This window comes from Hippopotamus amphibius, chromosome 5 (assembly GCF_030028045.1).
Source record: "Hippopotamus amphibius kiboko isolate mHipAmp2 chromosome 5, mHipAmp2.hap2, whole genome shotgun sequence".
NCBI lineage: Eukaryota > Metazoa > Chordata > Mammalia > Artiodactyla > Hippopotamidae > Hippopotamus > Hippopotamus amphibius.
In genome coordinates, this window is record NC_080190.1 from 5,692,947 (window position 1) to 5,720,941 (window position 27,995).

The 27,995-nt window shown below is 50.1% G+C and overlaps 1 protein-coding gene across 4 annotated transcripts in view; it reads right to left on the minus strand.

The window, feature by feature from the left end:
* DOCK1 (dedicator of cytokinesis 1) overlaps window positions 1–22,136 on the minus strand; it is a 520,609-nt gene extending 498,473 nt beyond the window's left edge. For all 4 annotated transcript variants that reach the window (XM_057736106.1, XM_057736108.1, XM_057736105.1 and 1 more), the window contains exon 1: window positions 21,995–22,136. In XM_057736106.1, the coding sequence (XP_057592089.1) occupies window positions 21,995–22,040 (46 nt within the window). In that variant the 5' untranslated portion in view covers window positions 22,041–22,136. The remainder of the gene's footprint in view (window positions 1–21,994) is intronic.
* Between the last annotated feature and the right edge of the window lie 5,859 nt (window positions 22,137–27,995).

Here is a 27,995-nt window from a genome sequence, read left to right on the forward strand (position 1 = left end):
GAGACTTTGTTTATCAGTTCACACCTGTCTCCTCTTGGAAGCTGTTGAAATCCCTTTCCTAGAACCGCTCGCTGGGTCTGATCTTTGAGATAAAGGGCAATGATCTGCCTACCTCCCCAGGCTTTTCGAAGCTGCCCAGTCTCGGCTACTTTAACTTCAGTGAGATCCAATGTTCCCCTGCACTGGTGCCCCGAACTTTTAGGAGCTGTAACTGTCAGCCCAGCAAGTCAAGAGTTAGAGAAGCTCAGCTTTAGCAGATGGACGCTTCCAGCAGGTATCCATATACGGGAACTCATCTGGCCCCGCTCTGCCACTCAGGCCTGTCCCGGGATGGCATCAGGAGAGCACAGCAGGGCGTGTCCTCCCAGGGTGTCAGCACTCACCCAGGTTTGTGGTCTTCTGTGTGTTACCTCTCAAATAACTTTCTGGAAATGGGGTTTCTACTAACCTGGAAACAGATCTAATCAAGGTTATCAGATCTGTATGATCTGTTTATTTTGAAACATTCATAATTAGTAGCTGTGGTAGGTTCAATTTTGTCCCCTCCAAACGTTATATTGAAATATCTAACCCCCAATCCCTGTAAAAAATGACCTTCTTTGGAAATAGGATCTTTGTAGATGTAATTAACTTGAGATGAGGTCACACTGAATTAGGGTTTCCTATTGTTCATATAAGAAAAGGGAATTCTGGACACAGAGACTCCGAGAGGCATAGTCAGAGCACGGTGTGAAGACAGAGGCAGAGACTGGAGAGATGCTGCCACAAGCCAAGGACACCAAGGACTTTCAGAAGCTGGCAGAGAAGTAAAAAGAGAAGCAAAAAGCAAGATTCTCCCTCTGAACCTCCAGAAGGAACACACCCTGCCAACACCTGATTTGAGACTTCTGGCCTCCAGGACTTTGAGAAAATACATTTAGTTGTTTTAATCTGCCCAGCCTGTTACAGCACCGTATGGTGGCAGCCCGAGGAAACCAATCATACTGTCATCCACCAATCGTGCTCACCACCTGGCAGGCACTGTCCGTGTACTTCACACACCTTAGCTCATATCATCCCCGCCGCAGCCCTAGTGCAGCTTCTTAACTGCACGGTGCAGAGAGATGAAGAAACTGAGGCATGTAATTCACCCACGGTTACTCGGCAGGAACAGGGTAAATAAAGATGGGTGAGGACCCAAGTCCACCTGCCCTGCACGGGCACCATCCCCTGTCCCTCGTCCAGTCCTAGTCCTCCCACCCGGCCCTGCTGAACCTGGGAGACACCTGCTTCTTATCAGAAGTGCACAAATGTCAGTGACACGTCCATCCACTCTAAGCACGGGTATGCGTGCTGAGACCCCTCACTGTCCTCCTCCTTCTTCCAAGTAATGTCCCCCCATGAAAGGCTGGGAGCCACCCCCACCCCCACCCCACCCTGGATGTCAGAGCTGCCGCCCCCCAAAGCACCAGACAGAGCACGGGCTCCCGAACGACCCTACACATCTGGGGCTCTAGCAAAGCACAGGGACCTCGCTCAGTGGGGTGTGTGTGGTAACCAGCTCAAGAGAACTCCTCGCGCCAAAGCTGACCCCTGACCCTGTCCGGGACTCTGTGATGCCGGCATCTCAGCCAGCGTTTGCTGTTATGTCCAAGAATCTTGCAACTAATGTAAACACAGAATTACCACATGGTCTGGCAATTCCACTCCTGGGTCTGTACCCAAATGACAGCATTATTCACAATACCCAAAGGGCAGAAATAACCCACATGTCCATCAGCAGATGAATGGAGAAATAAATTTGGTACAGACACGTATGACGAGATATCATTCAGCCACAGAAAGCAAGGAAGCTTTGACACATGCTACAACGTGGATGAAGCTTGAAAGCATTATGCCAAGTCAAAAAAGCCAGATAAACGAGGTCACATACTGTACAATCCAGAATAGTTAAATCCACAGAGACAGAACACAGATTAGTGGTTGCCAGGGCCACAGAGGAGGAGGGACGGGGGGAGAAGCAGCTTAATGGGTGAGGGGTTTCACTCTGGAATGATGTAAATGTTTTGAAGCTAGACAGAGGACGTTGTACAAGGCTGTGAATGTAGTCACGCCACTGAACTCTTCACCGTATCATGCTTAATGGTACGATATGTGAATCTCACCCCAATGCATCACTTTTCTTGTAAATCCTGCAGCTGACTGATAAACTGACGACGGTGCTATAACGTCGTGCTCCCCTGCCTACCTCCCCCACGGCTGTCCCCGCGGCTTTCAGCACCAAGTTCCCACTCCCTAACCTTCCCTTGGCCCAGCCCTGGTCCTCCTCTCCCGCACGCCACACTGCAGCCCAGGCAGGGCCTCCAAGGGCTCCTCGCCATCAGGTGCTCCCTCTCTGCTTCCCTTCCCAACCTCAGCATCCTCGAGGCCCACCGGAAGCCCTCAGTGAAGCTCCTCCAACAGCCCACCATCCACAACAGAGCCCCAGACCCCTTAAGACCAAAGGCAAACACTTGGCAGCCCCCTTGCTGCAACTGTCACCCTAGACTCGAGAGCAACTCCCATGAGTAACTGCGTGACCTGGGTGTCGACTCTTAATCCATGACAACACTAGGGGAGCAACTAGTATTATCCCCAGTTTACGGGGGAGTAAACCACAGCATGGAGGGTAAAGTAAATTCTAAACATTACCCAGCCAGCAAGGCGGATAGCCAGAATTCACCCCTAGCTCAGTCCAACTGCAAATGGTCCCTTAACTCTCTGGGATTCAGCTCAACAACTAGCCAGCCCATAAAAGGACCTGACACTGAGCTGCAGAATCAATTCTGACGCAAACGAACCTGCATGGGTTTTCATCTGTGCCTGACAGATCTATACAGGGCTGCAAACTCCGGTCCTTCCGCCTCCCCAGACGGCAGCGGCTTTCACGTTTAGCACATTTTCTTCCCTGCCGTCCTTCCGGACAGAGACGCCACCCTCAAACAAGACATATGAAAATGCTTCCAGAGATTAAATGCCCACAGCCAAGCTTCTGAAAGTGACCTGATTAAATACTTAACCATAATACCAGTCTAGACTCAATAGATCAAACCCTTCTGGCTCAGGGCAACTGTGGCTGGGCGGCAATTGTGCAAAATAATACTTATAAATGGAAGAAGGGAGACCATTTTTCCTGAGTTTCTAGTAAATGAGGGGTTGGAGACTTAATAACTCCAGGCAAGTTTACAAGTCAGGCAGCGGGCTCTGCAGAGGCCCCTGGGGGCAGCGCCCAGACATCAGCCCAGGACACACCTCTAGCAATGGCTCTTGGCTGAAGGCCAGGGAAAGGGGTCCAAGTCTCCCCTGCCCTGCCTTAGGCTCCTTCCTTCCACCTGGGGCTTGGAGACCATCACCTCACTCTGTTTTACAGTCTGAATCCAGGGAATGTCCTCACTCTGTTCATGTTTTATTCTTGAGCTTCTCCAACAAGCCACTCAGCCCAACGCCAAACCTCGGACACGCAGTTTCCTCTGCTGTGACCATTTGTCCCGTCTCTTCCCCTGGGTACCTGCTGGAGGCCTCCAGGTCTCTATAAATGATACTTGCTCCTGCCAGGCTGTCCAGCCCCGGGGTGGGCGCCCCCCACCTGCATGGTAGGTGCCATCACCCTTGGGGAGAGCCCACTCGGAGCATCGTAACAGACTGGTCCCAAGTCTGTCTTTCCCACTAGATGGTGGGCAACCCGAGGGCATACATACATCTGCCTTGTCCTTCAACGAGTCCCCAACACCTAGAACATCTGCCACGTGGGCTCTGACTTAGTGTCTACTGATGATGATGAAGGAGCGAGTGAAGTAACTCAGAGACAGTCTCTCTGGAGGCAAAGAAAGACATCACCTACTCAGACGCCCGCTAAAGAGCTATCCACGCACATTTCCGTGCCTTCACCCTTGGGAGGGACGGCAGTTCATTAAGCATTTCCTATTCGCCTCAAGTTCTGGCCAAGAAACTCCCCGTCACATCCATATTGAAAGAAAAAAGCAAATCAAAGAGAGAACAAAAACCTGCAAACAATATCACACACCTGCCCATTAGTCACCACCTTAGTCTCCAATTTTCTAAAAAGATGATGCAAAACGTACCGGGATACAAGGTCTCTGAGCATCAGCTTCCTCAATGAATGGAGACCAGAAACACCTTCTCACCTGTTTCTCAAATGCATCTCTGTCCTAATCCTCTGTATCCGGGCCTCCAGAACAAACTACTGCAAACTTGGTGACTTAGGGCAACAGAAATGTATTCCCTCACAGTTTTGGAGGCCAAGAGTCCAAAGTCAAGGGGTGGGGAGGGCCGTGCTCCCCCGCAAAGCCTTGACAGGAGGATCCCCCACCCCTGCAGCCTCCAGCTCCTGGGAGCCCCAGGCGTTCCGCCGTGTCCCTTGGCTACTGGCAGCTTAACTCCAATTTCTGCCTCGGTCCTCACCTGGTCTCTCCCGTGTTTCCCTCTTCTTATAAAGACCAGTCATTTTGAATAAAAGGGCCAACTCTAATCTAGTATGACCTCCTTTTAACTAAGTAACTAAGATAATTATATCCCCAATGACCCTACTTCCAGATATGAACACAGTCTGAGGCACTAGGGGTTGGGACTCTCTTCTTTTCTGGGGGGAGGACACAATTTAACCCACAACACCGTCCATCTTCCATCCTAGAATGTGGATAAATGATCCAGGCAAAATAGTGCAAGCATCAGGAACCATGTTTTCCTCAAGGTAACATGTAAATATACACAAATATGTATGTGCACGTGTTGATTTTCCAAAGTTTAATTTTTTTCTTTTGTCTACTTTTCCTGGATACGTAAATTCAGATTGAAGCTTGCAAGTCGTTTAGAACCGAGAACAAACATCAAGTAATTTACGTGGAAATCCGATGATTCTACTTAACGGGCTCTCTAATCTTGCATCTTTTCTTTCTTTTTTTTTAAACAGAAGACTAAATCACACTAAACAGAGGTGGCTTTGTCACCAGGGATCCATTTTCAGGCTTCTGTGGTGCCCACGAGGGTGTGCCCAAGTACTAAGTGACTAGCGGGTGCTAAGCATTTTATACTTAACCTGTCACTTACTCCTCTCCACAATCATAGGAAGTAGGTACTATTATTACTCCCACTTCACAGATGTGCAAACTGAGGCTCAGAGAGCTTAAGTGACCGGCCCAAACTCACACAGGAATCCAGGCGTCTCAATCCAAGCCAAGTGCCTCCCCCATGGGCTCGACTCAGAATTTCAGGGCTGGAAGAATCTCATTGTTACCTAGTTCAACCCCACAGCATACACACACACACACACACACACAGAGCAGGCACACCCCACATCACATCCTTGAGGAGAGAGAGCCCCTCAGGGAGCTTTTCCATTTTCCTACTCCTGCCTGGTAGGATTCTAGTAGCTACAGGCACACAAGCCTCTCTGATGGCTCCCCACGTGGGCGCCCAGCCTGGCCGGATGCACGGCGGTCACACTTCAGAGGCTGCCACTGGTCACTGATGACTTTTTAACCTTTGACTTAATATTGCCACAGAAGAGGGGGGTGCAAGGAGGGGAAACGGATGAAGGTGGTCAAAAGGCACAAGCGTCCAGTTATAAGATCCATAAGTACTAGGGACGCAACGTACAACATGATAAATATAACTACACTGCTGCAGGTTACACGTGAAAGAGGCTGGGAGGGTAAATCCTAACAGTTATCACAAGAAAATTTTTTTTCTATTTTCTTTAATGTTGTATCTATATGACATGATGGGTGTTCACTAAACTTATGGTAATAATCGTTTCATGATATCCGTCAGTCAGGCCATCATCCTGCACACCTGAAACTTACACAGCACTGTGTACCAATCACACCTCAATAAAACTGGAAAAGTAAGTAAATGCATACATAGATAGATGATAGATAGACAGACAGACAGATAAAATTGCCACACTGTTTTACTCCAATTACAGAGCTCCCCACTGATGTCATGGGGCAGCCTCCTCCGATAAGGTTGGTACCCCAGAGCAAAGTCAGCCATCCGCTGCTCGTGAGGCTCTCCTGGGCTTCTGTGATGAAGATGGTGCTCACGGCACGCACCAAAAGCGGCAGTTTAAGAAAATCTCATTCCACTGTTAAGAGCACCTGTACTAAGGGGAAGTCCATGGGGCAGGGCGAGGGATAAATTTGGGGTTAACATACACACACTACAAGACAAACAATAAGGACCTACTGTATAGCACAGGGAACTATATTTAATATCTTGTAATAATAACCTTTAATGAAAAAATCTGAAAAAGAATATGTATATACGTGTATAACTGAATCACTGTGCTGTACAGCTGAAACTAACACAACATTGTAAATCAACTCTACTCCACTTAAAAAAAAAGTTGTCCGTACTTGACCTTTTGGGTATTCCCTCCACTTGTCATCTTCTCAGAAAAGGAGGGAATTGGAAGCATCCCTGCTCTAGAAGGGTCCCATGACAGGTTTTCTAATAAGATCACTTCGTTTGGTCTCAGCTGCCCCTCGAGGTTTTGGACCGTCCATACGGGTACAGCTATGACACACACACTCTGCTGCGTGTGTATGTTTAGAAATGTACCCATGAATCCCCTGAGTGGTCAGAGAAGGTACCAAGAGATCTGAAGGGTAAAGTGGAGAAGCTGGACCAAGTAATGCCAGGATTTCACCTGGGGGCGGGGTGTGTTCTGTGTGTGTGTTTTTAAAAGTATTTTGGAACATAAGCAGAGGGCAAATTAGGCTCACTGTCCAGCAAGGCGGCCTGTATGAAACAAGAAGTGTTCATAAAAAATGAAAACAAGATTCACCTCCAGCATTCCATGTCTTCAGGCTGTGATGCAATCCCAACCAGGAGATGAATCATTATTAAGTCAGTGATAAAGGCAGGAAGCCCGGTGAAAATTTATAAGCTGGTCCGAAACTTGTTGTAGGCTGACACATTTAAAGCAAATCTGCAAAGCTGCCGCACGGATTTGCAGGTAAGCAGCAGACTTTGCCAAGTAAATAAAATATCGACTCTAAAAATGGAAGTAACTAATGCTATCCTATTGATGCCACGATTATTAAAACTTTGTCCTTAAGAAACACTTTTATCTAATCCTTCATTCCCAGGGACTTAGATTCTTCACTCTGAAGGCTCATTCCACGTTAATCCCACCTTTAAGTGCCTGCCTGTAAATCACCACAATTGAAGAGGGAAATTGTGCAGATAAGTGTTTTCGAGCCCTTGACCACATCTGGCCCCCACTGGTAACTCCTGGTCAGGTGAAAACTGCAAAATGGAGATTTTATTTTCTGTTCAACTGGAGGCAACATGGCTGAAGAGGCAGGAATCCTACGGAATTGGATTTCTGTGAAACCACTTTTTTTTAACCTTTCACTCAAGGTTCCCTGCACCTCCCTCACTTTCAGCATTTCAGAAGCCTCTTGTGTTCACTGACGCTCTAAGAGGGCCTTGCCAAAGAGGGTCTCAGCCCAGTTCTACCCTCACAGCCCCGGTCCCTCAATTAGAAAACCAAGACAATGTTGCCCTTTTGGCTTTAAGAGTCTAAGAATTACTATATGTAAAAGAGATAACCGGGACTTCCCTGGCGGTCCAGTGGTTAAGACTCCCTGCTTTCACTGTCAAGGGCAGGGGTTTGATCCCTGGTCAGGAACTAAGATCCTGCATGCTGGGTGGAGCAGCCTAAATAAAGAATAAATAAATAAACAACAAGGACCTACTGCACAGCACAGGAAACTATACTCAATATTTTGTAATAACCTATAAGGAAGAAGAATCTGAAAAAGAAGATACATATATATATAAAATCTTAAAAAAGAATATATAAAGCTGTGAATGTATATATACATACATTCACAGCTTTCAAAGTATCTCCTGACACTTAGCTGAGATGAACTCTCACTGTCCTTCACTTTTATTCAATAAGATGTACCAGGGACCACACAGGTGCAGGGAACAGAGAAAGGCACACCACTCAGCCCTTGTCCCCGGGGGCCCTCTGTCCAGCAAGGGCCATGAGTAAGGAGCAGACCAATAGTTCCCACAGGTGGAAGCATGTTAAGAAACTGCAGAGGGCAGCCTGGAGAAGGGCCCCTCGCACAGCCCGGGTGAGTCAAGAAAGGTTTACCAGTTGACCTCCTACACTGTTGGTGGGAATGTAAATGGAAAAGGGTATGGTGCCTCCTCAAAAAACTAAAAACAGAGTTACCATATGATCCAGCAATCCCACCCCGGGCACGTATTCAAAGAAAATTCTAATTTGAAAAGATACATGCCCTCCAGTGTTCACAGCAGCATTATTTACAATAGCCAAGACATGGAAACAACCTAGATGTCCACTGACAGATGAATGGATAAAGAAGATGTGGTGCATATCACTTACACGTGGAATCCAAAATACGATGCAAATGAACTTACTGACAAACCAGAAACAGATTCACAGGCATAGAGAACAGGCTTGTGGTTGCCGAGGGCGAGGGGAGGTGGGGAAGGGATGGAGAGGATATTTGGGATGAGCAGATGCAAACTATTCTACACAGAATAGATAAACAAGGTCCTACTGTATAGCAGTATACAGTATACTGAACTATATTCAATATCCTATAATAAACTATAATGGAAAAGAATATGGAAAAGAATGTATATATGTATAACTAAAATCACTTTGATGTACAGTAGATGTTAACGCAACACTGTAAATTAGCTATACTTTGGGACTTCCCTGGCAGTCCAGTGGTTAAGACTCTGAGCTTCCACTGCAGGGGGCAAGGGTTCGATCCCTGGTCAGGGAACTAAAACCCCACATGCCGCGTGGTGTGGTCAAAACAACCATACTTCAGTAAAATGGGTGGGAGGGAGGAAGGAAGGAAGGAAGGAAGGAAGGAAGGAAGGAAGGAAGGAAGGAAGGAAGGAAGGGAAAGAGAGAGAGAGAGAGAGAAAGAAAGAAAGAGAAAGAAAGAAAGAAAGAAAGAAAGAAAGAAAGAAAGAAAGAAAGAAAGAAAGAAAGAAAGAAAGAAAGAAAGAAAGAAAGAAAGAAAAAGAAAGGGAAAGAAAGGAAGAAAGGTTTCAAGTTGAGCTGAGCCTGGCAAAGCTTGACAGGTGGAAGATAAATAAAGGGTATTTCCAGGTGCCAGAAGAGCATATGCAAAGGCACAGTGGCACTATCAGAAAACACAGGGTGGAATGTGCCAGAGCTTGAGTGTGGAAACACCACCAGACATCACTGAGGTCAGTCAAACTAAGCTCTCTTCCCTTCTGTATGTGGGAGTCCCCAGTACAGGTTCCCGTCCCCGTCCCCATCCCCATCCCCCCACCAACACAGTCTCTCCAGGCTGGTCCTCAAAGCCATACACCCCAAGAACAATCTGAGGAAACCTGGCAGCCTGGCCACAGCGCCTGGAAGACCAAAACGCATTCCTGCCTTTGAAAAATGGGCAGCAGAACACACATGACGTTAGAAGGACGTGAAAATAAATCTTGTGAAGTTAATAGAAGCACAGCAATTTGGAAGAAAAATAATCACATTTCCCTCCTGCTAAATCATTATTTGCCCCTGGTAAAGTCAATTATGTTAAAGAAAATAAGTTGTTATTTTGGGGGGGGAAATGGAGTCTTGATAAGTGCCTTTATTCCAGCAAATAAAACTCCAAGAGCAAACGCTTGACTTCCTGTGTTTATGAAGGTCTGTGGGCAGCCTGAACGGTATTTCTTAGACCAATTGCTGGGGGTGGGCCATAATTCCCCTGGTGATCTGTGCAACCTTCCCAGGACCTGACCTCAAAACTGCTGTTTGTCTCTCGGAAAGAAGAAACACAGCTGGCTCCTGACCATCCTTAAGACCGCCCAGGTGCCAGGCTGTACCCGGCCCCCGACTCCCTTAGGCTTCCTCCTCCTAATCCTCTTGCCCAAAGCACACCATTGGGGAAACAAGTCCTGCAGGTTTCTAACATTTCCTCCCAAATCTGCAGCAGAGACTTTGCTTCTAACAACACAGTCACAACACTACGGTAAACAACTAGAGTGCTGCCTAGGAATGGGGGCGACTCCCAGCGCGTTACTGACACCAGGGGGAGCCATCTGGCCCCCAGGGGGACACGTGGCCATGTCTGGACCTATTTGGGGGTGTCACCACTAAAGGAAGGGGACTGCTAGTGGAGTCTAGCAGGTAGGGGCCAGGGATGCTGCTACGGACCCCGCAATGCACAGGACAGCCCCCCACGGCCAAAATACACCCAACGCAGAATGTCACTAGTCCACAAGTCAAGAAAACCTGCTTTACATGAATTCACCCATTTAACCCTTGAGCAACTCTGTGAGGCAGAAACTACTGTCATCCACTGTCCACGAGTGAGTAAACTGGGGCACAGAGAGGCTTCAGATCCCCCAGGGCAGCCCAACCCAGGTTTTGCCTGGGACGAGGCAGCCTCTACTCAGAGAGGCAGCCTCTACTCAGAGAGGCAGCCTCTACTCAGCGTACCTTCTTTGCAGGGACATCACTGAATGTTGGAGAGACAAGGCACTGAGCCTCAGACAGGTCCCCTCCGCCACATTCAGGCCAGCTGCTCCAGGCCCCTTGCTGGGCACCACTGTCTAGGACTCATGGTCCCGCCCACCCAGCTCCATCAGCCCAGAATCTGCTATACAGGACTCTGGTGGATGAAACTAAGAAGGGACACTAGAGCGCTGTGAGCTCTGGGGGAGGCTGGCCTCTGGTCTCCTCAGTCCTGACTGCCTGAGCCCGGGGCCCGCTTGCCCCCTCCCCAGGCTCTCTCCACCACTCCCCCTCCTTGTCCCTCAAGACTCCCGGGCCCTGGAGACTGAGGACCATTCTCGCTGGGGCCTCAGCCCTCACACACCCCCGGCCGACAGCCTGAGGTTGGGAACAAAGGACACAGTCAATTCCGGAAGGGATCAGGAGGCTGGCAATGCCGGGAGGGCGGAGAGGGGGGAACAGACGAATCTGGCACAGACCCTACGGAGCTGAAGCAGGAAACTGCAGACCGTGACCCCAGCCAGGCAGCCGGCGGGGCAGGAGTGCAGCAGGAAATGAGGCCAAGAAGGCCAGGAAGGGCATTTTAAAGGATGCCCCTTCCAAGCAGGCGGCAGCCACCGCGGTCTCAGGAGTCTGATCAGAGATCCTGAGAGCTGGGAGGGAGGACACACTCTGAGAAGACAAACGGAATGTGTTCGTTTAGGCATGAAAAAAAAAAATCAAATAGATCCACAGGCCTGCAATCCCCAAAGCTCCAAACACCGCAGAGTTTTGTGTAACTCATTTAATGGCAAAAATCCAGCGGAGTTGAGACATGGGGTGACTCTGGATCCTTGATGTCTAAGAACAAAGCTGGCAAGTAAACAGGAAAGAAGGATGGGAGGGGGGAGGGAGGAAGCGGGGGAGGGAGGGAGGGAGGGAGGGAGGGAGGAAGGAAGGAAGGAAGGAAGGAAGTTAGGAAGGAAGTTGTGTGAAGGCACCATTTTCTTCTATGGCTAATTTTCCCTGTGGTTGAGGACCACTGTGTTCATCCCTGAAGCTGGGACACACTTACTCCATCACTAAATCACTCCTCATCCCTACACCCAGGTTCAAATGCCCAGGTGAGCAGCTCATTCAGAATGCCCATCTGCCTACAATCACCAGACAACTTGTCTAACAAATAAAATAAAAATTACAAAACTTTAGGAAAAGTAAAGCTCACGAGGCCACACTGCCCTTTTCCAATTAAAAGTAATGAAAACCATCGGCAGAAACGGCGTATTCTCTCTACAGTAAGTTAACACCAACACAATAAGTGAGTCCGAGTGGTACTCTTGCCTGCTGCAAGCTCTCCCGCACACGCCTGCTCTTCCCGGTCAGCTGAGAGGTGAGCACAGGTCCTGTGATTCTCTCAGCGCCCGGGTGCAGGGCCTGAGGTCGGGGAGGTCAACAAGGCAGCACGAAGCGGAGCACCCAGGCTTGGATTCCAGGCATTCTGACTCCTGGTCCAGTGCTCTTTAAAATCCCACACCATCAAGTGCCCTGACTTCACTTTGTTACTGCAGTTCTGACTGATTTACCCTTACAGCCTTTTTCAGTGCCTGCTCAGTCATAAAGACAAGTGCAATTTCAGAAAATGAAGATTCGTTTCCTGCAGTACTACTCACAATAGCCAAGACATGGAAGCAACCTAAATGTCCATCGACAGACGAATGGATAAAGAAAAGGTGGTGTATATATACAATGGAATATTACTCAGCCGTAAAAGAAAAAAGAATGAAATAATGCCATGTGCAGTAACATGGATCTAGAGATTATCACACTGAGTGAAATGTCAGAGAAAGACGAGTATCATGTTATCACTTATATATGGAACCTGAAAAATGATGCAAATGAACTTATTTACAAAACAAAAACAGATTCACAAACATAGAAAACAAACTTACGGTTACCAAAGGGGAAAGGGAGGAATAAATTAGGACTTTGGGATTGGCAGATACAAACTATTATATATAAAATAAAGAACAAGGACCTACTGTACACCACAAGGAACTATACTCAACAACTTGTGATAAATTATAATGGAAAAGAATCTGAAAAAAAATAATGTAACTGAATCACTGTGCTGTACACCTGAAACTAACACAACACTGTAAATCAACTCTACTTCAATAAAAAAAGAAGAAGAAAGGAAAAGGAACATTTCATTCTAACAAGGAAACAAAGGCCAACACTTAGAAGCAGACACAGTTCTCATTAGCAGGCCATCTTCTGAGGCCAAAAGTATTCAACAGACCCACGAACAGGGTCTGGGGGTGGTACGTACACTTTGGGGTGGTGAGAATAGGAACTGCCGACAAACAAGAAGATGACAGATTTACAGAGCTGTCCCTATGTTCACAGGCCCCCTTTCCGCACCCCAGCACCCTTCCAGGTTAGGTATGCAGAGACGAACATCTTGAAATCTATAAGACATAAGTAGCAGAATATGCATCAAAGGAAAAGGGCAGCATCTGTCCCCATTCACATCTCTTCACATCTTTGTAGGGGTCTGGCCATCTGTTGTGCCAAAGGACTGTCAGGGACTAAAAGGTGTGAGATCTTACAATCCCGTGCTCAATGCCCATTTTGCTATCGGGTCCATCACTGCTCTTTCTGATCAATGGAAAATAAGTATCTATAGGAACACATGGAGCAGACCCACACTGTCCTCTTCCTGCGTGGGGCACACAGCCGGGCTACATGTGCTGAGTCCCATGTGCTGGCCAGGGTCGGAGCTCTGAGCAAAAGAATGTGAACAGAAGGATGGACACCACCTCCAGCCCCGGCCAGGAAGAATATCTCCTGTGAACGGTCCTTCATCTCTTTCTTTCCCTATCCACAAGTTAAAAGGCAAGGAGCCTGGGCTTCCCTGGTGGCGCAGTGGTTAAGAATCCACCTGCCAGTGCAGGGGACATGGGTTCAATCCCCGGTCCAGGAAGATCCTACATGCCACAGAGCAACTAAGCCCGTGTGCCACAACTACTGAGCCCATGTGCCACAACTACTGAAGCCCACATGCCTAGAGCCCATGCTCCGCAGCAAAAGCCACCACAATACGAAACCCCCGCACCGCAATGAAGAGTAGCCCCTACTCACCACAACTAGAGAAAGCCCTTGCTCAGCAGCGAATAACCAACACAGCCAAAAATAAAATAAACAAATAAAAAATAAAATAAATCTTTAAAAAAAAAAAAAGGCAAGGAGCCCAAGATCCTGGCAGGGGCAGGGGAGGGGAGCCACAGAATACAAGAAGCCCTAGTCCCTGAATGACTGGACAGAACAGAGCCCCTGTGCCGCCTCCCCACCAGCTACTTGGACTATGACATGAAGAAAAAACAAACTTTCATTGTATGAAGGCAGAGAAATGGTGTGGCTATGTTACAGCAGCTAGGCAACCCTAATTCAGAACAAAAATCACAATAGTTACATTTATGCCTCAAAGTATATCTAACGTATCCATGTAAGTGAAACAAAATCACTCAAGATGGCATATAAATTTTGTATCACATTCCTGAGGAAAGGCAGCAGCAACTGTAAATAGCAAATGGGCCAGGATAAAGACTGAGTAATGGTTTTGATGAGAGGTTTATCCTGGGAAGCTTCTGGGATCTGCTTTCATCTGGCCCCTTCAGGACCCCTGGGAATCAATAGGAACTTGGGTGCTGATCTGACCTCAGAACATTAAGATTCTAGGGAAGCCATTAAATATCTCTCCCCACCTTCCACCCCGACCTTACAACCAGCAGGGGCTGAGAAGCAACAGGGTCCACATTGCTTTAGTCCCCTAGTCAGACTGGGGGGGCTGGGGAGACCCTGAATTAACTAGAGGTTCAGTCTCGGGCAACACAAGGCTTCTAATTACAATCAGGATGGAAAGAAATGAACCTTTGCCGAGCACAGACCAGGGCCAGGTTTGGAGATGGGCTATCTCTTTATCCCCAAAACTGCCCAAGGAGGTTGGCGAGATTGCTAATTTTACAACTAAACTTAAGAGAAAACTTAAGGTAAAAACTCAGCAAGGTCACCTGCTAGGAGGAGATGGAGCTGAGATTCAAAGAGGAATCTCTCCCATCCCAAACCTATGATCTTCTGGCACATACCTTATGCTAAAAGAAAACACCTTTTTCTTCTTAAGGCACCCAAAGGAAACTTTAACAAGCTGACAGGCAACTGTCTGGGGTGAAAACATCTGCCTTTTGAAAGCAGAGAACGCCCATGTGTACGTACAGGCAGCAGCCCACCTGGAGGCAGGTAAGTGGATGACTGCAGAGTCAGAAGCTAACACAGTGCTTACACATGATGGTTCAGACGCACTGCATCATTAATCTGTCACAAGCTGACTCCCTCCCCTGCCCCATTAGCTATACTGAAATCAAAGCACCCCATGACCACCCTGGGCCACTGCAGGCTGTGCCTGGTGTGACTGGGCTGCAAAACCCAGCCTCCTGGTCTACAATGTGAAGAGCAGCCTCTAAAGTTGTTTGCTGGGCCGCCATGAATGTGCAACACAGGTACCAAAGGCCTCCTCGCCGTCACAGGAGAACTGGGATTCTGGATCTAGCATGACCTGGCCACTCTACTTGAACCACAAAAACACAGGTGGTAAGAGACTGGAAATAAACCCAAGCAGGATGTCGCAGTGTCCTGATACTCAACCAGGTGAACACAGGCAGGTGGGGCTTCTTTGCACCCTCCAAGCACTGTGAACGACCACACTCCAAACCTTCGCAGCTTCCTTTCAGGTCCCAAATGACCTGGTCTTATTGTCCTTCCCTAGTTTGATTTCAAGGAATTTCCAGGTCTGAACACAGAAACTAACGAGAGTCCTTCATTAGGTTTTGTGAGCCTTGTGAGAAAAGGGGGACGCCCACTGTGACCTTCCACCTCTCAGGCATCCACCAAGCCCTGGGGACCCACAACCTAACAGAAAAGGTCACTCAGACGGTGGCCCTCTAAAGGCAGAGTGAAACATAGCAGAAAAAGTCTTATGTCATGATAATCATACCATCACAGGCTGTGTGTCCCCTAAAATTCAAAGACTGAAGTTCTAACCCCAATATCTCCGAATGTGACAGTATTTGGAGACAAGGTCTTTAAATGAAGATGAAGTCATGGGGCTGGGTTCTCATCCAGTATAACTGGGGTCCTTATAAGAAGAGGAGATTAGGATACAGACACACACAAAGGGAAGACCACATGAGGACACAGCAAGATGGCCATCTACAAACCAAAAAGAGTCTCAGAAAGAACCAAACCTACTGACATCTGGATCTTGGACTTCCAGCCTCCAGAGCTGTGAGAAAAGAAATTCCTGCTGTTTCGGCCACCTAATAGTGTGCTACTTGAAGGCAGCAAACGAATACAGTCATCCCTCAGTATCCGCGGGGGATGGTCTCTAGGACCCCTGGGGACGCGAAACTCCACAGATGCTCAAGTCCCTTGTGTGAAATGGCATCTTCTCCTCACTGCTTCCCTCTCTGAAGATTCTCTCAGGACACTGAACGGGTTTGAAAAGCGAGCATCTTGGCAAGCGGTCAGCCAGTGGTGTACAGCACTGCATATGTCCACACCGTCAGACCTGCCTCCCAGCCTCCCACTCCAGAATCTTCTCTTCAAACTGAACTCAAGGGTGTTCCCTGAACAAACTCGACCATTTCACAGCTCAATGGCCCTGTTCCCGCCGCCCCTCCTGCGAGCACCAAGTCCATCAGCAACCTTCCCCGCACCCAGCCCAGGATCACCTCCCAAATTACACCGAGACCTCCTTCAAGGGTGGGCTGCAAATAGCGAAATGTAAGTTCAAACCCCAATGACACACCTCGACACACCTCTCAGACTGGAAAAAACAGACAATGGGGAAAAGAGCAAATGTCGGCGAGGATGCAGAGAAACTGGATCTCTCTCTCTCACACACACACACACACACACACACACACACACACACACACACACACACACGCCTGGTGGGAACGTAGAATGGCACAGCCACTGGGGAAAAGTCTGATAGTTTCTTAAAAAGCCAAACGTAGACTCGACAACTGCATTCCTGGGCATTTATCTCAGAAGATGAAGACTTACAGTCACACAAAAACCTGGGCATGAATGTTCACAGCAGCTTCACTCGTAATAGCCAAAACCCAGACGTCCTTCGACGAGTGAATGGTTAAACCGTCTGTGGCACGTCCACACTATGGGACACTACTCAGCAATGAAAAGGAACAAACCATCAAGACACGCAGCAACCTGATGACTCCCTGGAGAATTACGCCGAGTGAAAAAAGGCAATCCAAAAAGATTACATACTGCAAGATCCCAGTCGTGTAACATTCTTGAAATTACAAAATTATAGAAAGGGAGAGCAGATTAATGGCTGCCAGGGATTATGTAGGAGGGAAAGGGGAGGCAGGTGTGGCAACAAAAGGACAGTAGGAGGGGTCCTGGGGATGATGGAAATGCTCTGTATCTTCAATGTCAATATCCCAGTTCTGATACTGTGTTGCAGTTTTGCAAGCTATAACCTTGGGGGAAAAATGGTAATGGGTACATGGGATCTCTGTATTCTTTCTTATAACGGTTGGATCTGTAATCATCTGAAAATCCAATGTTTAATGAAGAAAAAAAGGGAGAGGAAGGAGGGAAGGAAGGAAAGAAGAAAGCGGAAAGAAGGAAAGGGGGAAGAAAGAGGAAAAGAGAGGAGACAGAGACAGAGAGATGGCAGGTGCCCTGGGGCACAGGCACTGTGGCTTCTCGGCTGTTCTCAGCACAGGACTCACAAATGCCGACTTCTTTCCCCATGTTTTCACTACCCGCATCCTCACAGACCACAAGAGAACAAGAGAAAGAGCTATTCACACACTCTAAGACAATCCTGATAAGACGTCTAATATTCTGGGCCAACGCGGCACAATAAATTTAAAATTTTTATAATGTTTCCAAAATAAAATCAGGTTTGTAGAAATATAATACCCCCTAATTTCGTTTTTCTGCAACTCCAGTGAATGAAAATGTCTGCATTTCTATTTACTTACAATCAAATCTAATTTTTCTTCACCCAAAGTAGCAGCTTGCTTGCTATGCTAGGCAACAAAAGGGATCGCTCTGCAACTCCCACGCTCCCAGATTTATTGGCATATTACACTATTCCTAGCAATTATCATCACTCAGAGCTAATCTGAACACACACGTCATAATCCCTAACACCAAGCAAAATGTCACATCCCCCGAACATGGAGGCAAAACACTATTAAGACATTGACTTCGGAAGAAAAGCATTCCTCCAGCCACCGTGACTGTCAAATCCAAACAGGAAATCACTAGTCACTACATTTCTAACTGCTCTTTATTAAATTAAAAAGCACCACTCCATGGGGTGCCTGGCTTATCTCAAAGGCTGATCTCAGAGCTTCCTGCTCCAAGAACATTATCTCAATGAATTCCCACCCATCTCCGCAGTAGGCAGGCTTGGGTCCACCTTCCAGATGAGGAAACTGAGGCTAAGAAAGCAGGAATGATTTGCTCAGTGGTCACAGAAGAAGTAAGGCCGGGAGTTAAAGACGTCTCGGTGCCAATGCCCACGTCCCCTGTCTGAGGTCTGTCTGGAGTGGAGGTTGAAGGGCACACTGGGGTCCCTGGTGCGCCCTGACATTCGTTCCATCTGCCTCAAAGCAAAGCTAAAGACTGGAGAGAGATCCTTAGTCTCACCCAGGCTGCTCTCCACACCACCTCCATTCACATTCTATTGCTGCCATAAGAAGTCACCACACCCTTGGCAACTGAAAACCACCCACATTCATTATCTCACTGTGCTCCGGGTCACACACCCAGGGGCTCTGGGTCTCAAAGCCAAGGTGTTGGCCGTCTGGGCTCCAAGGGAGTCTCTGGGATGAATCTGTTTGCAGGCTTATTCAGGTGTTGGCAGAATCCAGCTGTAACCGCAGGATCGAGGTCCCCATTTCCTTGCTGGCTGTCACTGGGGCCGCCCTTAGCTCCCTGAGACCTCTGATTGGTCCTAGCAAATGGATCCCTACATCCCAGGGCCAGAACTGTGCAGGGAACCCTTCCCAGGCTGGGAATCTCTCTGAGTCCACTTCTACCACGTCTCTCCTTCTGTGAGCAGCCAGAGAAAGTTCTCTGCTTTGGGGGTCCACGTGGGTAACCCAGGACCACCTGCCCATCTCAAGGTTCATAACCGTCATCACATCTGCAAGTGCCCTTTGCCACGTCACACGTCATATTCACAGGTCTTGGGGATTAGGGCATGGACTCTGGGGGGAGCCATTATTCTGCCTCCCACACCATCACCAAGATGTGACCACACCATCCTCACATGTGACGTGCTGCATCGTTTCACCTCATCTTTAGGAACAAGATCCACTTGAATACAATTTTACTGGTTTTGGGACGTTATGACTGCCTACTTGGGGGCTGAAGGAAAAGTTCATCTAGCCCAGCCCCTCAGGGTGACCGCTAGGTCAAAGTTCATGCCCATGTTAATAAGCCAGGTCTGTAAACCCTGACCCACCAAATTCAAGCCCAAGGGCAGAAATTAACAGGCTGGTCAATTTCATGCGTGACCCCCACCCCACCCCCACCCCCCCCACCCCCACCGGAATGAAAGCCAGGGAACCTGCATTTCCTGGCTTTGCTGAGGAAGCAACAGATAAGCTGTTTATTCCTTTCCCAACTTTACAAAATAAATAAATAACTGAAGTGTCTCATTTACAAACAATGCTTCTAACAGATTCTAAGTACTTGCAAACAATGAGCTGTGATTCATGTTTCCAAATGAGATGGAGTTTTACCATTTTCTCTCCCCTCGTGATTCATTCACCAGCCAAGTCACCAGCCGGGTGGAAGCGGGGCTCGCCCACAGGCCCACCAGGGCCCATCTAGGGACACACAGCCCCATTGTGAGCCTCCCCACAGAAAGCACGTAGTTGGTAAAGGGGATCTCCTGTCATTTTCCCTTAGGCAGAAAGAGGAATTAGCTCGTGGGAATGAATCCCGACATCCAGCACTTACATCTTCCCAATCCTCCCCAGGCAACCCCTAGACAAGACGGGAGCACCCTCGGCTTTCCCCTGCACCAAATCGGGAGTTCTAGGCCTGCGAGCCCTCCCTGACAGGGGGTCTAGTTATTTAAAGCTCCTGCTGCTGCTGAAAAAGTGGTGCTGTTTCACCATCTCCACCTGGCGAAGCCCCCTCCCCTCTCCCCTGCCTGACAGCCACTCACATCCTTCCCAGAACTGTCTCCAAAACCATCCAGGACACTTTCGTTCTTTGCAAACTTCAGCCTGGAGTTCTCGTAAAACCAAAGTATTAGCCGAAGGTGTGATGTTAGAAGGCACCGCCATGAGTACTAGCAAAGCTTCTGGAAGGCGTGTGACTTACCGCGGGAAGGACACAGCCATGCTCGTGCCCACAGCCACCTGCCCAGTGGGGAGAACCTGCTCCCTCTACTTGGGAATGCTCCTTTGGTCTCGAGACACAGACATTCTACAGGTATCAACACCTGCAGGGTCTCACTGACACCATCCAGTTCACCCTGGGAGCCAAGGATACCAAGGTGTCAAAACAGTGTCTTAAAGAGAGGCCCCTCCCCCATGTCCTGGTGAGCACAATGGGGGTGACCGTGAACTCCAGAGCCATGGCAGGGTTCAGTTTCAGGATGGAGCACTCAATAGTGGCATTAATCTGCCCTCTGCTTCTGTGAAGTGGAAGGGACAGCAGTCCCCACCGCACAGGACAGACGGGGCAAGTCCTGAGCAGGAGCGGTGGGCTCTCCTGCCCGCTGCCCCCTGCCTCTCCCCCAGGGCTCCAGCTCCTCCTCCATCCCTCAGTGCTGTGTGTTCCCTGAGGGTCCGCCCTCAGCCCTCTCTTCACCCAGCATCCCAGCAAACTCACCACAGCCCAGACCCCGCCATGCCAACCCACACTGGAAGCTGTCCCAGCAGGAATGTCCACCCCCAAACCTCCCTCATCCAGTGCAGACTGATGGGGACGTTTCTGCTGGGACTGAAACCACCCTAACGCACACAGGATGCCACTTACAAACTCAGCCGCAGTCAGAAATCCCAGCTCTGCTGCTGACCTTTGTAGATGTGCCTGAGCCTCAGATGCCTCATCTCTAAACGGGGGTGGGAAGGGAATTCGGCCACAGTGGTCCTGAAGAAGCGCCGCACGTGCAGCAAGCCTGTGCAGGCCTGGAGGGGACCTAGAACTGTCCCAGTGTCCAGGTCAGCTCCACTCTATGTCTCTGGCATCTAGCAGAGAAGCCACTGGCATCACAGAAAGAAAAGAGAGAGCCCTGGGGACTAGAACCATCCAGGAGGCTTCCCAAAAGTCGGAGGGCTGAACCACACCAGCAGTGGGGAGTGGACAAGACACTCCCGGCCAGGTCACTGCACCACAAAGGCTCAGAGTCAGGAGGGCAGGGTGGGCGGCAGGAGCTGGAACCCCAGGAGGGCACCGCCTGGCTTTGGAGGGGAGGCCAAGTTACAAAAGGCCTTCGAAGTCAGGCAGAGTCCAGCCTGGCTGAGGAGGTCAAGGACCCCTTTGAATGGTGGAGCAGGGAAGAGAGACCGAACCATCTGGAAAGCCTGGGGATGGGGAAGGTGGCCGCGGGTCCAGACAGAAACCTCCGGTGGGCAAGTTAAGAGAAGGCAAGAACCCGCAGGCCTCGGCAGGCCAAGCTGCCAATCCCCGCCAGGAGGGCGGCAGGGCGCACGGGGCCCGGGGGGCTGTTTGTTTTGCCAATAGGGAAAGCTTCCGACTCTGGAATGCGTACTCGGTCCGAAATGTAAACTTGCAGCCGACTCCCCTCACTCCCCTCAGGAAACGACAAAGAGCCGCGGAGCCTACAGGTCCCCGCCCTTCCCCACCCGCTCGCCAGCCCCGGGGAGCCCGGAGCGCTCGGCCGCTGGTCTCCGAGGGTCCCGCGCCGTCCAGGGCAGGACCACCGAGCGGCCCGGCAGGGGCGCACGCGCCCCCTCCCACCCGGCGAGAGCGCAGTTCTTCGCGCCGATCGCTGCACCCTGAAACGGTGCACCCGGAGCCGCAGGCACGGGGCACGACTTCCCCCGAAAAGCAGAAAGGCGCGGCCGCACGATGCCCCCGGGGCCTCCCGGCCCGGCCCGGCGGCCCAGCTGGGACCCGGGAGTCGGGAGCAGCCCGGGCGGCGGGAGGGCTCCGGCGCCGGGGTGCCCGCCCGAGCGCTGGACGTCGGAGGGGACACCCCGCCCCCGCGTGTCCCCGTCCCGGCGCGCGCGGGCTCCGGGGCGGGCGCGCGGACCGCGTGCGCCCGGGGGCCGAGGGGGCAGCGCCCGCCGACGGGGCGCGATCGGGGCCTCGGGGTGCCGGGCGCCGCGGCCCCTCCGCGTCCCGCCCGCGCCGCCCGGGCCGCCGGCCGCAGGCTCCGGGCGCCCCCGCCGGCCTCGAGCGCGGCGCGCGGGAGGCGCTCACCCACGCCGTATTTCTCCTCGCGCTTGGTGGGCACCCAGCGCGTCATGCTGCTGCCCGCGTCCCGGCGCCCAGGCCGCCGCCGCCGCTCCGCCAGGAAGCTCCGCGCCTAGGCCGCCATCTTCCATTCCTCTCGAGCCGCGACAGGATGGGGTGGAAAAAGTTTGCGGCGGAGGCGGTGTCATGTGGGACGGGGCGGGCGGGGCGTCACGGGCCGGATGGGAAAGGCCGGGAGCGCCGGCGGAGGCGGGACGGCGGCGGGCGGGGGCCGTGCGCCCGCCCTCGCGCCCCGGGCCCCACCCGCTCCCCACGTTCACGTCCGCGGCCCACGCCCCTCCCCCCCAAGGGGCACCCCCTCAGGGGCGTCCTCCCCTCCTTCTCCGCGGAGTTTCTGGAAGTCGGGGACCCCTCCCGGGGGCCGGGTCTCAGACACTGAGAGGGGTGCGTCCCGGCCGGGACGTGGACGGGGGGATTCTGGGCACTTTGTGGAGTTGGTGGCTTGCACGGCACCCGGGTGAGACTGGCGCGCGGTGACGTCATGTCCCCAACTCAGTTTCCGCCTTGCGGGGCGGGGGGGAGGTTGGGGAGGGGGAGGCCTGGAGCGGAGCAAACCCGCGGCTTCCCTGGGAGGAGCCTTCCCGGAGCACGTGGTTCATTCATTCATTTGACAAACATTAACTGAGCACCTACCCAGTGCCTGGGTGCGCTGGGAGCACCAAACTGGCCAAGCCAGGAGTGGGGAGGTGCTGAGCAGAATAACACGAGATGGGTGGGCTCCCGGGTGAGCTCCCACCCATCCACCTCTTCCCAGCCGCCCTGGGCAGGGACACCCAGGGCTGTGGGAAGAGATGGTGCAGCGCTGGTGGCGGAATGCTTTCGGGGGGCGGGATGACCTCCTGCTGGAGTGTGGAGTGAGTGCAGTTACCAAGAGGGGCCAGGAGGGAAAGACAGGCAAAGCCCGCTGGAGCCCAGAGACCTCAGCCTCCTTGGGCCCCCTGAAGCTTCTGCCAGCTGAGTAGGACTCAGGTCTGTGAAGTGGGGGAAGAGGGGAAGTGGGGAGAGATGCTGGCCTGGGAAGGAAACCCCAGGCCTGGAGTGGAGCAGACACACTGGCCCCCTAGGAACTTGATCTTCACCACGTAAGAGTTCTCAGGCTCTTGTGTTTCCCACACCAGTGGAAGATAGGGCTTCAGATTTCTCCAAGGAAAAACTTAAAACAACATACACACACACTTATTTTTACTATACTTTCAGAAAGGAATAGAAAAGTCAAAACCAAGAAAAGGAGGAAGGAAACAGCCTCAGAATGAAGGCAGCCCATTAAATGGAATAAGTATGGTGTCATGGAGTATTAACTGGCTGTCGTCCTCCTCATGTCCCCAAGAGCCAGTGACAATGGCAGTAAGCCTGGGAGCCTTCAAGGATTGGAGGAAGGAAGGTAAAAAGACTGGAAGGCCCTGTGGGGTAGGGACAGTGGTGGGTGGCAGAGCTGGGAAAGGGGCTGGTATGGCCTGGGAAAGGCCAGGAAGCCACCATTCTGCTGTAGAGATCGCCCATCATCTGCCCTCGGGGCCGCTTTGAGACAGGGAAATCTCAGCATTGCACCCAGAATACAGATTAATTCAACACTGGAGAATGTCCTAAGAGCTTGTCAGTTTGGGTGGCTGAGAGGCGGCAACCTCCTGTCCACAGAGGATAACATATGACTTGAGAGTTCACAGAAATCAACCACAGATTCATAGAGAGTTACAGCCCCTGTTTTACTGATAAGGAACTTAAGTCGCACAGAAGGAAGGGGACTGGGCTCCAAACACATACAGCCTCGTGCATGCACTTAAAACCTCCTGTGGAAATTAGAAACCTCAGGAACTCTGGCCCTAACCCGTGGCCTGGTGACTCTGACCCTTGAAGGAAAAGCACGGTGACAGTGCGGTACAGGAGAAGTAGGGCACTTGGAGACAAGTGACATGTCAGCCTGACCTACTCTAGATCAGGACAGGCTTCCCTGAGAAAACAAGGAAAGCCCAGACTTTAAGGAAAAGCGCAGACTAGCAGAGGAGACAGCATGTGCAAAGGCCCTGGTGGGGAAAGAGCACGAATCCTTCAAGGAACTTAAAGGCCGCCGTGGCTGAAGCACAGGGGACCAGGGGAAAAGGGCCGAGAAATGAAACTGCAGTAGAAGGGCCTTCTAGGTCTTGTTAGGAACTTGGAATTCCGCAAAGAACACCTGGAAAACATTTTAATGATACTGATCTGTCTTGTGCCTGATTTTAATTTTGTGTGTGTGGCTGCACATTGGGGAAGATGGCGTTTTGTAGTAAAAGACCAAGGGCTTGAGAGCTACGCACACCTTGGAGTCTTAGCCTTGCCGTTGCCAGCTGTGTGACCATTCTCCTTGCGTTTCTAGCCTTTTCTGCTTCTAAGCCTTAGGGTTCTGATAGCCCTGTGTATAAACTAGGGGTAATGGTACCAGCCTCTTCTGAGGATCGAAGGAGAAGATACGGGTAGACAGGTAAGACGTTCTCTAGTTATGCTTGGGTTCCTCATCTGACGCTGCCCCCAGATTTTTTGCTCAATAACATTGTGGTTCACAAATCTAGAGCAGTTTCCACTTTCACCCCGATAAAGGCAGCCCGCTGAATATATATATAAATGTGGTGTGGGATTTGTATACTGTTGTAAGACTGTCATAAAAATAAATTTCTAAAACAGAATTTTAAAACTCCAGGTGGACCGCAGACCATGTGTTGGAGACAATGAGGTTTTGGTCCCATTACTGTGATGTGCGCCCAAGCTTGGCCACCATCCTTGCAGCTCTGAGAGGTTCGCCGGCATGCGCTGGCTGACTCTGGCAGTAGTCTCATCTTGCAGCTCTCAATTGAGTCTGGGCCCTGGCTCCTTGCCCTGGGGTTGCATGAGCTCCGAACTGGCAACATCTCCAATCCTACAAGCCCTGGGGGTTGTAGTGAGTTGGCATTTTTAACTCCTTAGTTGACATGGCTGGGCCACAGAGCTCAGCCATACCTCCCAGGCATCACGCAGGACGTGGGTCTCTGCTGTGCTTGCAGGTGTGACCCGCCCAAGACCACTACGGCTCACAGTGGCCCAGTCCTGAGCATCAGTGGAAGTTCAGACTAGTGACCCCCCTCCCAAGATAAGGCAGAATCTTGAAATGGGGCCATGAAAAAGCATAATTTATATTACAGGTTTAATTTTTGAAAGTTAAAACTGGGACTTCCCTGGTGGTCCAGTGGCTAAGACTCCTTGCTCCCAATGCAGGGGGCCCAGGTTTGATCCCTGGCCAGGGAACTAGATCCTACAGGCCGCAACTAAAGATTACATGCAACTAAGACCCAGTGCAGCCAAATAAATAAATAATATTTTTTTAAGAAAATTAAAATTAATTTTTTCTAATTTGAGAAAATTTTCCATATTTGCAATGTAAACTCAGATGGTAAATTCAGCAAAATCTAGCCTGGTGGAGGTACCAGAAGGCACAGTGAATGGGGGTGGGGGGCATGTTTATCTGGCAAGGAAGAGGGGTGCACAGATGAGAGTAGGACAGGGATGCAAGGATTTTACACACGTCAGCAAGGTGCTTCATCACAGACTATTTGCCACCTAAAAGGGGAGGAACACGGTCTGCAGTGAGGCATCTAGCTGCTGCTCCTTTGATCTAGTAGTAGGTGTTAGCATTGCATTAGATGACCAGGCATGTGCTCACAGCACACAATGTCACACGGGACTAAAAAGTATAATAAAAAAAAAGTATATTTAAGATTTTAGACCTAAATTCCACTTTGCAGAAAACAGAGGGGATTGAGGAACAAGTTAAATGACACCACAAGAACCCCCAACACTCCCTGACTTAGGATGGTTCGATTTAAGATTTTTCAACTTTAGGATGGTACAAAAGTGATGTGCGTTCAGTATAAACCTTACCTCAAATTCTGAATTTTGATCTTTTCCTGGGCTAGTGATACACAGTCCAATGCTATCTCGTGCTGCAGGCAGCAACTGGGAGCCACAGCTCTCAGGCAGCCCCACGATCAGGAGGGGAAATGACCAGCACACGTACAATCATTCTGTACCCAGACAACCAACCACTCTGCACTTCACTTACAGCACAGTGTCCAGTCAATTACATGAAATAGTCAACACTTTCTTATAAAACAGGCTTTGTGTTAGATGATTTTGCCCCACTGTAGGTTAACTTAAGTATTCTAAGCACGTTTAAGGTAGGCTCAGCAAAGCAATGATTTGTTAGGTTAAATACATCTTCAACTTATGATATTTTCAACTTACAATGGGTTTACTGGGACCTGACCCCACTGTAAGTTCAGGAGGATCTGTACAGTCGGATAAGATAGAAGGTAGGCTCTTCTGTAGGACACTGGCCTGGTGCCATCAGCGAGTCAGTATTAGTGGGGAAAAAAAATGGGTGAATGGGAAAGAACTGTTCTAGATTTTAAAAGACTTAAGAAACATAAGAAATGCAATCCTTGACGGGATACTGCTTTTAATAAACCAACTCTAAAAGTTACGGACAAGACAGGATTTTAACTATGAACCAATAGCAGATAATATTTTTAAATTATTTATTTCGCTAAGTGTAATAATATTATTGTGGTTACATCAAAAAAAGTCCTTATATTTTAGAGAGACATGCTGCAGTGTTTAGAAGTTTGTCATTTACTTTGAAATACCACAGCAAAAATGACAAAAAAGTTGAAACAAAATTGTTCAGTCAAGGTGGTAGGTTTATGAGTGTTTCAGCTCTCTACATTTTTATGTTTGAAAAAAAAATTTTTTTTTGGCCACACCACACGGCATGTGGGATCTTAGTTCCCCAACCAAGCATTGAACCCATGCCCCCTGCAGTGGAAGTGTGGAGTCTTAACCACTGGACCGCCAGGGAAGTCCCTGAAATTTTTTAACAAATAAAGGGAGGGAAGGGAAGTGCTTGAGATTTCAAAAGCAGCTTGTGAAACAGTAGCTTGGGCTGGCCTCACTGTAATCACCCCGGCTCTGCTTCAGGTTCCAGGTGTACCGCTCAGCATTCTCCGTGAAGATCATTAAGGCAGACCCTTGATGTTAAATTTCAACCAGCTCTGTAGAGCAAATATGTTGTTTGGTAGAGGATGCTGCCTGCTGAGCCAGTGTGCCTTGTGGGCAGATGTGACTTTGAATATAAATGCAGACCAAGTAGTCCTTCCCACACTGCATATACACAGAAATGAGCTCTGGGGCTGGGGGCCAGGACACCTGCAGGAGGGAGAGTGTCCTGAAATAGAAGGAGCCCTGTATCTGGGTGGTCCAGGCCTTGCCCCTGGAAGCTGGATTCCCTCAGGGTCCAGACAGTGCAGGGCAGTGTTCACAGAGTCAGGCAGACACATGACAATCACCTTGGCAGCTGTCTGACTCTGGGAAAGTTACCTGGGTGCTCTAAGTTTCCTTAGTTTTTAAAATAGTATGACTTCTAGAGTGTCTTGAAGATTTAATGAGATAACAGTAGCAGAGCCTGCACTCGTAGGGCCTCCAGATGAAACAGTGGCTTTCAGGTACCAGACACCAGGCGATGTAGGGCCATGACTCTGAAGAAGGGAAATGAATAAGGCGCGTCCTATGGTCGCCCAGCTGGCTTCCTGGAGGCAGTTTCTGGGCTGCGGCACAGGAAGGGGAACTAAAGCAAGCCTGGGGGCTCGCTCACTGAGGACAGATGTTAGAGTCCAGAGGAGCCAAGGCTGCTAGGACTTGCAGGTCTGAGGACCCGGCGGGAAGAGCTGTCCATACGGAGGTAGAATTCCAGAGATCGGGAGAAGGGCTGCACTGAGTCCTGAGCAATATGCATGTGCAGAGTGAAACTTTATGAAGCTGACTGTGGAAAGAACACCAGGAAGTAGCAGGCCCTGAATAATTCCTGGAGCTCACGCAGGAGTTAGTGTTCCCTCCAACTAAGGTGGAAAGACCTCGTAATGTAGAGTGGAACAAGTAGGGTCCTCCA